General features: G+C 49.0%; 1 protein-coding gene across 1 annotated transcript in view; it reads right to left on the bottom strand.

The window, feature by feature from the left end:
- Positions 1–809: 809 nt before the first annotated feature.
- LOC134610475 (uncharacterized) overlaps positions 810–13,566 on the bottom strand; it is a 52,898-nt gene continuing 40,141 nt past the window's right edge. Inside the window, exon 7 of the mRNA XM_063453444.1 lies at positions 810–2,276. Coding sequence (XP_063309514.1) covers positions 2,245–2,276 — 32 coding nt within the window. The 3' untranslated portion in view covers positions 810–2,244. The remainder of the gene's footprint in view (positions 2,277–13,566) is intronic.

Genomic DNA, 13,566 nt, shown 5'->3' with positions numbered 1-13,566 from the left:
AAGGGTTAATCAGTGTTTGTAGTGTCCCTCAAAGGGTTAATCAGTGTTTGTAGTGTCCCTCAAAGGGTTAATTAGTGTTTATAGTGACCCTCAAAGGGCTCATCAGTATTTATCGTGACTTGAAAGGGTTAATCAGTGTTTATAGTGTCCCTTTAAAGGGGTAATCAGTGTAGTGACTTCAAAGGGTTAATAAGTATTTATAGTGTCCCTCAACGGGTTAATCCGTGTTTATAGTGTCCCTCAAAGGGTTAATCAGTGTTTGTAGTGTCCCTCAAAGGGTTAATCAATACTTATAGTTTCCTTCAAAGGGTTCATCAGAGTTTATAGTGACTTCAAAGGGTTAATCAGTACTTGTAGTATCCCTCAAAGGGTTAATTAGTGTTTATAGTGTCCCTCAAAGGGTTAATCCGTGCTCTGACGAAAGATTGCAGGTTGGGAACATAGCCTGGCTGGGCTATAGTGATATCTATTCTTTTATTTTTTAATAATGAAGCATTTGGTCACCTGACGTTGTTTGTGTGTCTGTAAAATATTAAAATATCACCAGTGCGGTTTGTGCGATATTTGTGATTAGATTTTATTAGATTGTTTGTTTAGTTTATTTCTCATCTTGTGATCCTCAGACGTACGCACCGGGCTTCGTGAAAACGTCTCGGTGATGCGCAGAATGAATCACACTAATAATTCTCACGTATCCTTTAATGTTAAGTAAAAATAAAAATCAAATGTTCATATTCCGTGTGTTACGTGAATGTACTTTATTAATATACAACGCTTTCCGTGGCCGGAAATAGAGCAAACACGGTTTAACAATAAGGAAATAATATATGTTGGAACAAAGCGACACTGCACAAAACAAACAAAACCATAACAAGGAAACAAAACAAATTCTAAAGTGTTTATTTTCTGTTTAACAAATATTAAACATTTTTCATTTTGGATTTTGTTGCCTCTTCTATGAGCTTTGGGTAATTTTTATTTTATTTTTGGGGCAGATTGAGTAGGATATTGCTCCAAACCCTGGCGATTTGTAGCGCTGTATGTTAAAGGGTCACTTTCCTGGATATTTAATATTCTGTTTATCCCCTAAATTTAGCAAAACGTTCTAAAAAATGCCATTAAATGTTCACAATGCTGTATTTACCTCTAAAATCTTGGCGCACTGTCAATCATTGCCATAAGCTCCACCCTCTGCGCCTGGCAATAGGCATAGAGAGAAATATGGCTCCCTTTCCTATCACAGTTAGGGTACAAGTATGAGGTGAAACAATTGGGAGATTTATCAAAGCGTTGTGTTCTAAAAAATGTAAAAGGGTTGGAGTTACCAACTGGATGCGCTACTGTGTTTCCATGGTAATTCCACCACTTTTAGCATTTTAGAACACTTGATAAATCTCCCCAAGCTTTCTGTCCTCCTCCTCAATTGCACTGTGTGCTCGGACTGTACTAGATTGTAACGTAACCGGCTAAATCTTTTATTTTCGTTTGTGGCCTTTCAGGAAAAGTGGAATGATCTATTGGCTGTTTCTGGGTTTTGGGATATTGTCCAGAGAAGTGACAGTTCTTTAAAGGGATATTACATACAAAGCTGTATTCCTGGCACTTTCACTCCCCCCTCCCAGTAAATAAAGGGTTACAAATCCTTTATTTACTTATCTTACCCAGCAACTATGTCCCACAACAAGTAGGTGCTAATGCACATGCGCGGTAAATGCCGCACGCACATTAGACTCCCCATAGGACAGCATTGAATCTGTTCTTTCCTATGGGGAAAAATCAGACGCTGGCTGTCCTCATGCAGATACCAGACCAAAGGTCCGTTTGGGTTCAGGAAGCCCTCTAGTGGCTGTATGGTAGACAGCCTGTGTGGGCAGACTTAGAGCTGCAATGTAAACATCTGGAACTCAATGTTTTACATTGCAGCACTAAGTGCAATTGGGATACTGCACCCAGACCTCTTCAATGAGCTGAAGTTGTCTGGGTGCATACAGTGCACACACAAGCAGTATACTATACATTAGCTGTAGTGGTTCTAGTGACTATACTGTCCGTTTAAAGCCATTGATCTCTGTACCTGCTCACATTTATAGCCATTAAACTCAAGTAAAACGGTACAATTCATTTTTATTTTCCCACAAATTAAACACTTTCACGGGTTCTGAAGACAGAATTTTCTATCCAGAATAATTTGTTTCTCGTTCCATTTCTTCAGTACTCCGTCTTGAAGCACAAAGGGTAGAACATTTACGGCTTATCTCTGCAATCCCGTCTCTGATCTGGAGGGGTACATACATTTCAAACAGAAGAAACCGGTTAGATTTTCATACAGCGTGTGGTTTTATTGAGCGTTCCTAGGGGCATACTGTCAGTTGTAGAAATACTACTGCTATTCATTGATACTTTGGTATCAATTCGAATTTAAAGGAACACTCCAATCAAGGCGAGAGATGCCAACTCATTTTTAGTAACACTAATTCTAGCAAGCCTGGAGAATCGATGGAGCCTTAGAACAAAGAATACAGGAGTCTGGAACTCTAGAACAACGCCTAGTGCTCTAGAATGAGGAGTCTACGAAGCCTCCTGCCCCAGAAGGAAACAGAGGGAGCCTGGAGTTCTAGAACAAAGAAACTTACAACAATGCTGAGAGGGGAAACCTTTCAACAGAGTGGAGATGGTTGTAGGATACTCAGGGCATAACCCAAAATAAACTCAGGAAGGAAAGACTGGAATGGGTATCCTCAGAGACACTGCTCTGTCCGTAATCGGTTAAAAAATACCTTTATTTGAAAAGAGCGAAAACAGAACTATAATTTATTAAATCCCTAATGAGAGGACAAGACAGCCAAAAAAGTATTAAGTGAACAGTGTGAATATAGAGTGAAAGGAAAGGAGCGATAGTGATGGTAGTTAGCATAGGACCAACTTCCTAAATAGATGTTAATGGGATCAGGATAGGAGGGTACAGACAGAGACTGATGTGCGATCGCTAAGCAGGATTCCTGATGGGTTCAGTATACTCCTATCATACACAGTGCTTAATAACCTCTAATGGTGTATACTATGGGGCATTTATAGCTGGCTTCACACCTGACAGTAACTACATTGGGATATTATAATTGGGGAAGGGGGCATAGTGTATCTTTGCACCATATCGTTAGCTTCCCTTTTGATGTATATATCCAATCTGGGGTCTGCTGCTATTATCTCCCCAGATATCCCTTTGTATATATACCGTATCTGGGACTCATTCACGTACTCATCTTATATACCCCCAGATATATAGATGTCTAAACTTGTATATGCTACTAGTAACACCCTTATTCATATTTCTTATAAAGGGTGTTTACTATCCTATTTGTACTTAGACAATACTTAATAGCATATGTGACGAACCCTGCTGCATAGACCTGTATTGCGGGTTCATCTGTTTCCATTGGATTCGTGGATTTCCTGTCCGTACGCTGTTGGTTTTTCGTTTCCTAAAGTACCGAGTAAAACTACCGAACATCGGCCACCCAGGAGAGGAGTGTGCGGCTCATTAACACCTTGACCACAAAGTAGAACGCTGTGGTTAACCGCAAACACCTCTCCATTCCATTTCGTACGGGTGGTCGTCGTTCGTATGCCGACCACGAGGCGGCGGCCATTTTGGACACGAGGCGAATCAGCGGTGTTCGGTGCAAAACCCATGGATCTAAAAACGGACTCTTTATCTACCGAACACCGCTGGAGACGGCCGTCTCCCCTTCTATTCCCTTGGAGGCATACGAACCCTGTTCCATTCGGGGGTTTTCTTCATCCGTATGAACTTACCCAGATGGCCGTCCCATGGAGTCATTCGTACACCGAAAGACTTATGAGAGACTTTGACTCCATGGCGATTGGACTGTGTACTTCGGATCTGAGCGCTATTCGGCAGGAATATGCCCTCAGATTTAGGCTATCTGGGGATACGTTGCACGAACACTATATCTTCGGTACTTCGGATTTTATGTATTTTATTGCATTTTGTGTGTTTGTGTTTAAAATGGCGATGGTTCCTATCCTCGGAGTTAATTAGGTTTCTCCCTAATTATCTCCGGGATAGGAAGAGATGTATTATGGGTAAAATGGGGAGGGCTTGTGTTATAGCCACTGCGATTGGCTACTGTTTAAAATATTTTACAGTCTTCCACCAGGTCCCCTAGGGGAGTGTCTACCTGGTGGAGACCTGCATAAATACTGGGCAGGTAGCCCCCATTAAACACATTCTGCTTGACCTTCAAAACGGAGCTTTGTCTCGTTTGTGGAGGGATTGACTATTGGGACAGCGTTTTAGTTTATTTCTAGCTGTGGAAGGATTTCGGATGGATTGCTGATCGAGAGTTACCGCATTCGTATGCTCCGGTCGGGAGTTTTATGATCGGTTATGCTGGAATTGCATTTCTGGAGAAAGGGGATTATCGACTAAACGGCGGCTTCACTCTCCAGGCGGTGAGTGTCGTAACAATTGGTGGCAAGCGACGGGATGAATCCCACCGCCCTGAAGGCCAGCTACACACCCCGGATTGGAAATGCAATATGAGGAGTTAAGGCGTGCTACCCTTAAAGACATTTTGGAGCGCAGAGGACGATCAGCGAGCAATCTCAAGAAAAGAGAGATTATTGCTATATTGGTAGAGATGGATACAGCACAGGGAAGGGAGATAGCTAATGTGCCTGGCCTGCTGGATCTAACACCCGAGGAAATAGCGTTTAACCGGGCAGTTCAGATAAGGCTGGCACACTTTGGCCCCAACCCTGCAGCGGATATTGTGGTGCAAGTACAAGCCGCAGTAGCAGCACAACAGGCGCTCCAGAGAAGCGGAGCTGCAGCAGCAGAGGTACCCCATAATAACAATGGGAAGAAAAAGGTACCATTTGCTGCTTTTAAAAACTTTATTGAGACTGAAGGAGAGATAGACGGGTTCCTGGCGGACTTTGAACGACAGTGTGCTTTACACCAGGTACCCGCAGAAGAATGGGTTCCTATCCTCTCTGGGAAGTTATCCGGCCGGGCTAGTGAAGCTTTTCGGGCCATCCCAGAGGAGGAACTCACTAGCTACCGGACAGTAAAAGATGCCCTTTTGACCCGGTACGCTGTTACCCCTGAGGCATACCGGAGGCGATTCCGAGACAATAATAAGCAGGCTGGTGATTCCTATGTGGAATGGGCATGCCGGGTACACCGCACGGCAGCCCACTGGATGACAGGGTGTCGAGCGGTAACTGGGGAAGAGGTGCTGCAAGTGTTCCTGCTAGAACACTGCTTTGACAAATTACCTGCAGGAGTTCGAGAGTGGGTCAGGGACCGTAAACCTGCTACCTTCCATGAAGCTGCTCGTCTGGCTGACGAATACACTGATGCCCGTAAGCTCGATCAGACAGCAGCCAAGGTCCCTGCCCGAGTGGAATACAAACCGGCAGCACCTCCAACCACCAACCTATATCACCCCCCAGCACAACGTACCCCCGCTATACCGCCAGCAACCAACCATGGGCAGGCAGCCCGATTCAACAAACGGGGTTACTCCAACCAGGTCCAGTGCTTTGGGTGCAAGCAGATGGGACATAAAAGACCAGAATGCCCTTTAAACCACGCCAACCAAGCACCATCCTGGAGAAACCCAGCCGGCGGAGCCCAGCAGCCACCTCAGCCTTCTGCTCACTGCCTTGAGCAGGAGGAGTTTTGGGGTTTCCTGCACGAAGCAGACCCAGTTCACGCAGCCCAGCAGGACAACCGCCAACACCACAGACAGACCGTTAAGTTAAATGGGAAAGAAGTCACTGGTCTAAGAGTGTAACGGACCGTTTCAGCATAAAAGGGGAAAAATCCGTTTAGGCGATAATCCCCTTTTCTAAAGACAGGCACAGCTACTGCAGAACATCACACTCCCGATCTGGATACGAAATAACACTCCGAACTGGAACAGCTGAACAAGAAAAGCATACAATCGGCTTACACTCTTGGCAGTCAGCTTACAATCCAATCCCCCCCAAGAACGAGACGACACTTCATTTTGAGGGTTAAGTAGGAACTCAAGACTGGGACACCCAGTCTGGCTTTTATTACCAACAAGTACATACAGGACACTCCCAGGGGGAGGATGAAATTAACCAATCACATGGATGTACCTCCCACACATTTCCTCCCCTTAGATTAACACTTAACACAATTATACTGTACACCTTTTTCCCCAATTCCTGGATGTACCCCAAATACATATGCTACACCTCCAAAACAGGTATCCCCTGATAGCCCTTATTCAGGGGGACAACATATGCAAGAATCAGCCCATTCGGATAAATGGTTCAGGAGTTATGGGACTTTAAAGTATTGACCGACCGCATGGGTAAAGTATCCGAAATCAGTTCCATGCATTTTGGCCCTGCGGTCGGTCACAAACAAGGGAATGAAAACAGACGAATTGCCTGTGTTATAGAGCCTGGAGAGGGTTTGAATGAATTCCCTTGTTTGTGGGGTTCTTTCTACCGAATGGCTGGTCATTCGGTAGTTTCCATACGAATTTCTGGAAGTATGGAGGTCTCAGCGGTGTTTGCCTAGTCAAGTGTCCGATTTTAGTTCCAGACACTCGACGGCAAAACACCGCTGTTCGGTAGTTTAAGATGGCCGCCGCCACGTGTTTGTTTCCCGAATGGCGGCCACCCAGAGGACAAAGGATACATTACACTGATTGCCAATTACCCGTTTGCAACATTGTTGCAAACTGTAATTGGAGGCACACTTATTCCTGGGTGGTCTGGTTGTTCGGTAGTTTCACTCAATACAATGAATGGAGTGATTCTACCGAACAATCAGATGAATGCTGTACATATATATAACCCAGGTAAATACATACATGACATTAAAGTATTAAAGGCAGGATTACTGTACTACGCTCCACAGTCTTAAAGGTACAGTAGCCCCAAAAGTTCCAATATGTCCATCGCTGCTTTTAAAGGGCCAGCAGCAGCAATACAAATTATTACCTGCCCAAATATAGTTTCTAAAGTGCAACACGTCCAGGGGCCATAGTCAGCGGGCAGGAGGCCAGCAGCCAGGCCTCTCCAGTTCACAGTGGCGAAGCTGGTTTCGCCACATTTCTCCCCTTTGCCAATTAGACTAACAGGGTACCTGACTTTCTGCCGGTCAGTGCCCTGGTTAGTCCAGCAACCCACCCACAAAACAGAAATAACAGAGCAGCCCACCCACACTAACCGGTTACTACATCTGGGTGAGGAAGGATTTTGTCCAAGTTCTGGTGTTTCACCACTGCTGGGTGGGAGACGGGTAGGCTGCCTTGGTGGGTTGCTGAGGGGGCAGAGACCAGCGGTACTCTGTCCTGTTGCCAGCACTACCACGGGAGTAGTCTGGTGGGCGTCTGGTTGCTGGAGACTGGCTGTCTCCCCTTTAGGTGCACAGCTCGACTGCTGGAGGGGGAGACCGACTGTCTCCCCTTTGGATCCATCACACTGAGGCTGGGGAACAGGACCGACCGTCCCTATCCCTTGTGCTGTAAGTGCAGAGACTACGGTCCCATCTGCACAGTTGTGGGGCTTAACATCTCCCCTTGGTGGGTTAGGTTGCCGTGGGAGAGAGGGTGTAACAAGTTCCTCTCTCTGGATGGCAAACTGCCGCTGGGGAGAAAGGATGGCACCTTCTGCTCCCTGGGGTACACACTGCCGCTGGGGAGGAAGGACGACACCATCAGCTCCCTGGGGTACACACTGCCGCTGGGGAGGAAGGATTGCACCTTCTGCTCCCTGAGACACACCCTGCCGCTGGGGAGGGAGGACACGGCTCTCCTCTCCCTTTACTTCACACTGCCTTCCAGGCACATCACTTTGCTGCTGGGGGGCAGGAACAACAACCTCTGCCCCCTGTAACTCAGCCTGCCGCTGGGGAGGAAGGACGACACCTTCATCTCCCTGGGGTGTACGCTGCCACTGGGGAGGAAGGACGACACCTTCATCTCCCTGGGGTGTACGCTGCCACTGGGGAGGAAGGACGACACCTTCATCTCCCTGGGGTACACACTGCCGCTGGGGAGGGAGGACGCTGCTCTCCTCTCCCTTCACTTCACACTGCCCTCCCGGCACATCACTTTGCTGCTGGGGGGCAGGAACACCAACCTCTGCCCCCTGTAACTCAGCCTGCCGCTGGGGAGGATGGACGACACCATCAGCTCCCGGAGACACACACTGCCGCTGGGGAGGGAGGACGCTGCTCTCCTCTCCCTTTACTTCACACTGCCTTCCTGGCACATCACTTTTCTGCTGGGGGGCAGGAACAACAACCTCTGCCCCCTGTAACTCAGCCTGCCGCTGGGGAGGAAGGACGACACCTTCATCTCCCTGAGATACAATCTGCCGCTGGGGAGGAAGGACGACACCTTTAGCTCCCTGGGACTTACTCTGCCGCTGGGGAGGATGGACGACACCATCAGCTCCCTGGGTTACACACTGCCGCTGGGGATCTGGGCCGACTGCCCAGCATCCCTGTAGGGCCGGTAGAGAGACCTCGGTCCCATCTCCACCTGCCTGTTGTGGTTCCTCACAGGACCAATCTATGAGGACCCCTACTTCGGGTTCTTCCTGCCGCCTCGGGGGGGGGCGGCTAACCTCCTCGGATGCAGCCTCTACTCTGCTGCTGTACCACTCTTCCTGCTCATCATACTCTTCGTCCATCTTTGAGTTTTGCTCAGCCATGACCTGGTTCCAGATCCCCTGGAATGTGTCCATGGATATATAACCCCCATACTGGGCCACTTGCTGCCTCACCTTGGCCAAAAAATCATCTTCAGCGTCAGAGCCTTCCATACTTGTCTGCTCCAAGTCGCTGGATACCTCTGCTGCCAGGGGCGCTGCACGAATGCTAACGTTGCCCTCAATTTGTAACTCCAAGGAATTGGTGTTCTGTAGCTGTCCTTCTGGTTGTAGGAACGATCCCACCGCTGCCACCAATTGTAACGGACCGTTTCAGCATAAAAGGGGAAAAATCCGTTTAGGCGATAATCCCCTTTTCTAAAGACAGGCACAGCTACTGCAGAACATCACACTCCCGATCTGGATACGAAATAACACTCCGAACTGGAACAGCTGAACAAGAAAAGCATACAATCGGCTTACACTCTTGGCAGTCAGCTTACAATCCAATCCCCCCCAAGAACGAGACGACACTTCATTTTGAGGGTTAAGTAGGAACTCAAGACTGGGACACCCAGTCTGGCTTTTATTACCAACAAGTACATACAGGACACTCCCAGGGGGAGGATGAAATTAACCAATCACATGGATGTACCTCCCACACATTTCCTCCCCTTAGATTAACACTTAACACAATTATACTGTACACCTTTTTCCCCAATTCCTGGATGTACCCCAAATACATATGCTACACCTCCAAAACAGGTATCCCCTGATAGCCCTTATTCAGGGGGACAACATATGCAAGAATCAGCCCATTCGGATAAATGGTTCAGGAGTTATGGGACTTTAAAGTATTGACCGACCGCATGGGTAAAGTATCCGAAATCAGTTCCATGCATTTTGGCCCTGCGGTCGGTCACAAACAAGGGAATGAAAACAGACGAATTGCCTGTGTTATAGAGCCTGGAGAGGGTTTGAATGAATTCCCTTGTTTGTGGGGTTCTTTCTACCGAATGGCTGGTCATTCGGTAGTTTCCATACGAATTTCTGGAAGTATGGAGGTCTCAGCGGTGTTTGCCTAGTCAAGTGTCCGATTTTAGTTCCAGACACTCGACGGCAAAACACCGCTGTTCGGTAGTTTAAGATGGCCGCCGCCACGTGTTTGTTTCCCGAATGGCGGCCACCCAGAGGACAAAGGATACATTACACTGATTGCCAATTACCCGTTTGCAACATTGTTGCAAACTGTAATTGGAGGCACACTTATTCCTGGGTGGTCTGGTTGTTCGGTAGTTTCACTCAATACAATGAATGGAGTGATTCTACCGAACAATCAGATGAATGCTGTACATATATATAACCCAGGTAAATACATACATGACATTAAAGTATTAAAGGCAGGATTACTGTACTACGCTCCACAGTCTTAAAGGTACAGTAGCCCCAAAAGTTCCAATATGTCCATCGCTGCTTTTAAAGGGCCAGCAGCAGCAATACAAATTATTACCTGCCCAAATATAGTTTCTAAAGTGCAACACGTCCAGGGGCCATAGTCAGCGGGCAGGAGGCCAGCAGCCAGGCCTCTCCAGTTCACAGTGGCGAAGCTGGTTTCGCCACAAAGAGACACCGGAGCTACTATGACCTTACTCCAAAAGAACCTGGTTTCGGAACACCAACACACCGGGAACACTGTGGCAGTAAGGGTGGCAGGAGGCGCCGTGTTCCGTCTGCCTGTTGCCCGGGTTCATTTGGACTGGGGAGCGGGAGCTGGACATGTGAATGTGGGGGTTATGAAGGACTTGCCTGCCGATGTTTTGCTGGGAAATGATTTGGCCCCTTTGATTTCCGCCTATGCTACTATGGGACCTGGCGAAGCCAACCCAGTGACTACCCGTGCTCAGACCCGTGCTGCTGGAACCGGCCCACCTGCTGCTGAGACCCAGGTAAGAACCGATTCCCCGACTGACACCCCAGGGCCGACGTTAGCTAGTTGGGATTCCCCGGAGGAGTTCGGGAGGGAAACCCAGACAGACCCATCTCTCCAGAGGTATAGAGGCAGAGCAGACACTGGAGAGGAAGGAGCAGAGGGGGAGCGGTATGAGTGGGTGGGGGACAGGTTATATCGGATCCCTAAGCCGTCCCAGAAAAGTGTTGCCCCTCCGCCGAATCGACAGCTGGTAGTGCCCGCGAAATACCGGCGGGAGATTCTGCGGATAGGGCATGATGTCCCGCTAGCCGGACATCTAGGGTCCCGCCGCACAGGCCATAGGATTATGCAGAATTTCTTTTGGCCAGGAATTAACCAGGCTGTGCGGATATATTGTAGCACGTGTGACACTTGTCAACGGGTAGGGAAGCGGGGGGACCACCCAAAAGGTAGGCTTATGTCGATGCCTATTATTGGGGAGCCCTTTGCCCGCATAGCCGTTGATATTGTGGGTCCACTGGCCAGGGCTAGTCCATCTGGTAAGAAATACATTCTCACCGTGGTGGACTATGCCACTCGCTATCCAGAGGCAGTAGCGCTGTCTAACATAGAGGCAGAGACAGTTGCTGATGCCCTGGTTAGGATTTTTACCAGGGTCGGGTTCCCTCAAGAGATTCTCTCTGACCAGGGAACCCAATTTACCGCTGTGCTCACCCAGCAGCTGTGGAGGGTATGCGGCATTAAACCGATACTTAGTTCCCCATACCATCCACAGACTAACGGTCTCTGCGAGCGATTTAATGGCACCCTCAAACAGATGCTGAGGACCTTTTCTGACACTTGCCGAGACTGGGAGCGATTCCTGCCTCATCTGTTGTTTGCCTACAGAGAGGTGCCCCAGGAATCTACTGGGTTCTCCCCCTTTGAGCTGCTTTATGGGAGAAGGGTCCGCGGACCTCTAGATCTCATTAGAGGCCACTGGGAGGGGGAGACAGAGCAGGAAGGTACCTCCATAGTACCGTATGTTCTGGAACTTCGGGACCGCATGGAGAAACTGTCTCTGATGGTAAGAGAGAATCTCCAGGTGGCCCAGGGGAGACAGAAGGAATGGTACGATCGGGGTGCCCGACAGCGAGTATTCCAGGTTGGGCAGAAGGTACTAGTGCTCAAACCTGTGAAGGCGAACAAGATGCAGGCATCTTGGCAGGGCCCGTATAAGGTATTAGCCCAGGTGTGCGATACTACGTACCTTATAGCCAGCTGTTCAGATGACAGGATCCAGCGATCCTTTCATGTGAACATGCTAAAGGAGTATCAGGAACGACCTGAGGATGTAGCCGCAGTGTGTGCCCCCGCTGCAGACGATACCGAAAGCTTACCCTTACCCGACCTATTAGCCAGAGGTGCCCAGACGGATCTGACTGAGCTCGTACAGCTAGGGAACAGGTTAAGCCCCGCAGAGAAGGAACAGGCGAAGCAGCTTCTGTGGGAGAAGCAGGCGACGTTCTCCCAAGAACCCGGCTACACTACCCTAGCTGTACATAAGGTAGAGACCCCTGGACAGAACCCCTTACGACAGCCCCCTTACCGTATCCCTGAAGCAGTCCGAGAAGGAATGCGGAAGGAGATAGAGGAGATGACCCAGCTGGGGGTCATCGAGCACTCCGATAGCCCTTGGGCCTCCCCTGTAGTCCTGGTGCCTAAGAAAGATGGGACCACCCGGTTCTGTGTGGACTACAGGAGGCTCAACGAGCGGACCACCACTGACGCCTACCCGATGCCACGGGTAGACGAGTTATTAGACCGCATTGCCAGGGGACGCTACCTGACCACCATAGACCTGTGTAAGGGCTACTGGCAGATTCCCCTGGCCAAGGACGCCATCCCCAAGTCGGCCTTCGTCACCCCCTTTGGCTTATACCAATTTAAGGTTATGCCATTTGGGATGAAGAACGCCCCAGCTACCTTCCAACGGATGGTGGATAGGCTCCTTGATGGCTTCCAGGAATTTGCTTGTGCATACCTGGATGATATTGCGATCTACAGTGAGTCCTGGGAGGAGCACCTGGTACACGTAGGGGTAGTACTGGATAAAATTCGGGCCGCTGGCCTGACGTTGAAGCCAGAAAAGTGTCATCTAGGCATGGCTGAGGTACAATACTTGGGTCACAGGGTGGGGTGTGGGAGCCAGAGACCAGAGCCGGCCAAGATAGAGGCAGTAGCGAACTGGCCCACACCTATAACCAAGACCCAAGTATTGGCCTTCCTAGGGACTGCAGGGTATTACAGACGCTTTGTCCCCGACTATAGCTCGATAGCTAAACCCCTGACAGACCTGACTAAGAAGAACCTCCCTAAGCAGGTCCTGTGGTCTCCGGCTTGTGAAGCTGCGTTTCAAGCACTTAAGCAGACCCTCGTGAATGCCCCTGTCCTGGCTGCCCCACTTCCTAACAAACGTTTTCTCGTCCATACAGATGCTTCCATGTATGGACTGGGGGCTGTGCTAAGCCAGGTCGGGGAAGATGGAGGAGAACACCCTGTCGCATACCTCAGTCGAAAGCTGTTACCCCGGGAAGTGAGTTATGCGGCAGTGGAGAAAGAATGTTTGGCCCTGGTCTGGGCATTGAAGAAATTGAGCCCCTATTTGTATGGACAGGAATTTTCCCTTATCACGGACCACAATCCCCTTGTTTGGCTTAACCGGGTCTCGGGAGACAATGGTAGACTGCTGCGGTGGAGTTTAGCATTACAACCATATAACTTCACCATCAGCTACCGACCCGGTAAGCAGAATGGGAATGCAGATGGGTTATCCCGGCAAACCGACGTCCTTGCTACTTCCTAGTCCGGTCATCCCCACGTTGACCCGCTAAAGGGCCAAGCCGGGTCTGCCGGAGTGTTCCACAAGGAGGGAGCCGTGTGACGAACCCTGCTGCATAGACCTGTATTGCGGGTTAATCTGTTTCCATTGG

Source organism: Pelobates fuscus, chromosome 5, assembly GCF_036172605.1.
Source record: "Pelobates fuscus isolate aPelFus1 chromosome 5, aPelFus1.pri, whole genome shotgun sequence".
Classification (NCBI taxonomy): Eukaryota; Metazoa; Chordata; class Amphibia; order Anura; family Pelobatidae; genus Pelobates; species Pelobates fuscus.
The sequence above is the reverse complement of the archived record's forward strand: the minus strand, read 5'-3'. Positions and strand labels throughout refer to the sequence as shown.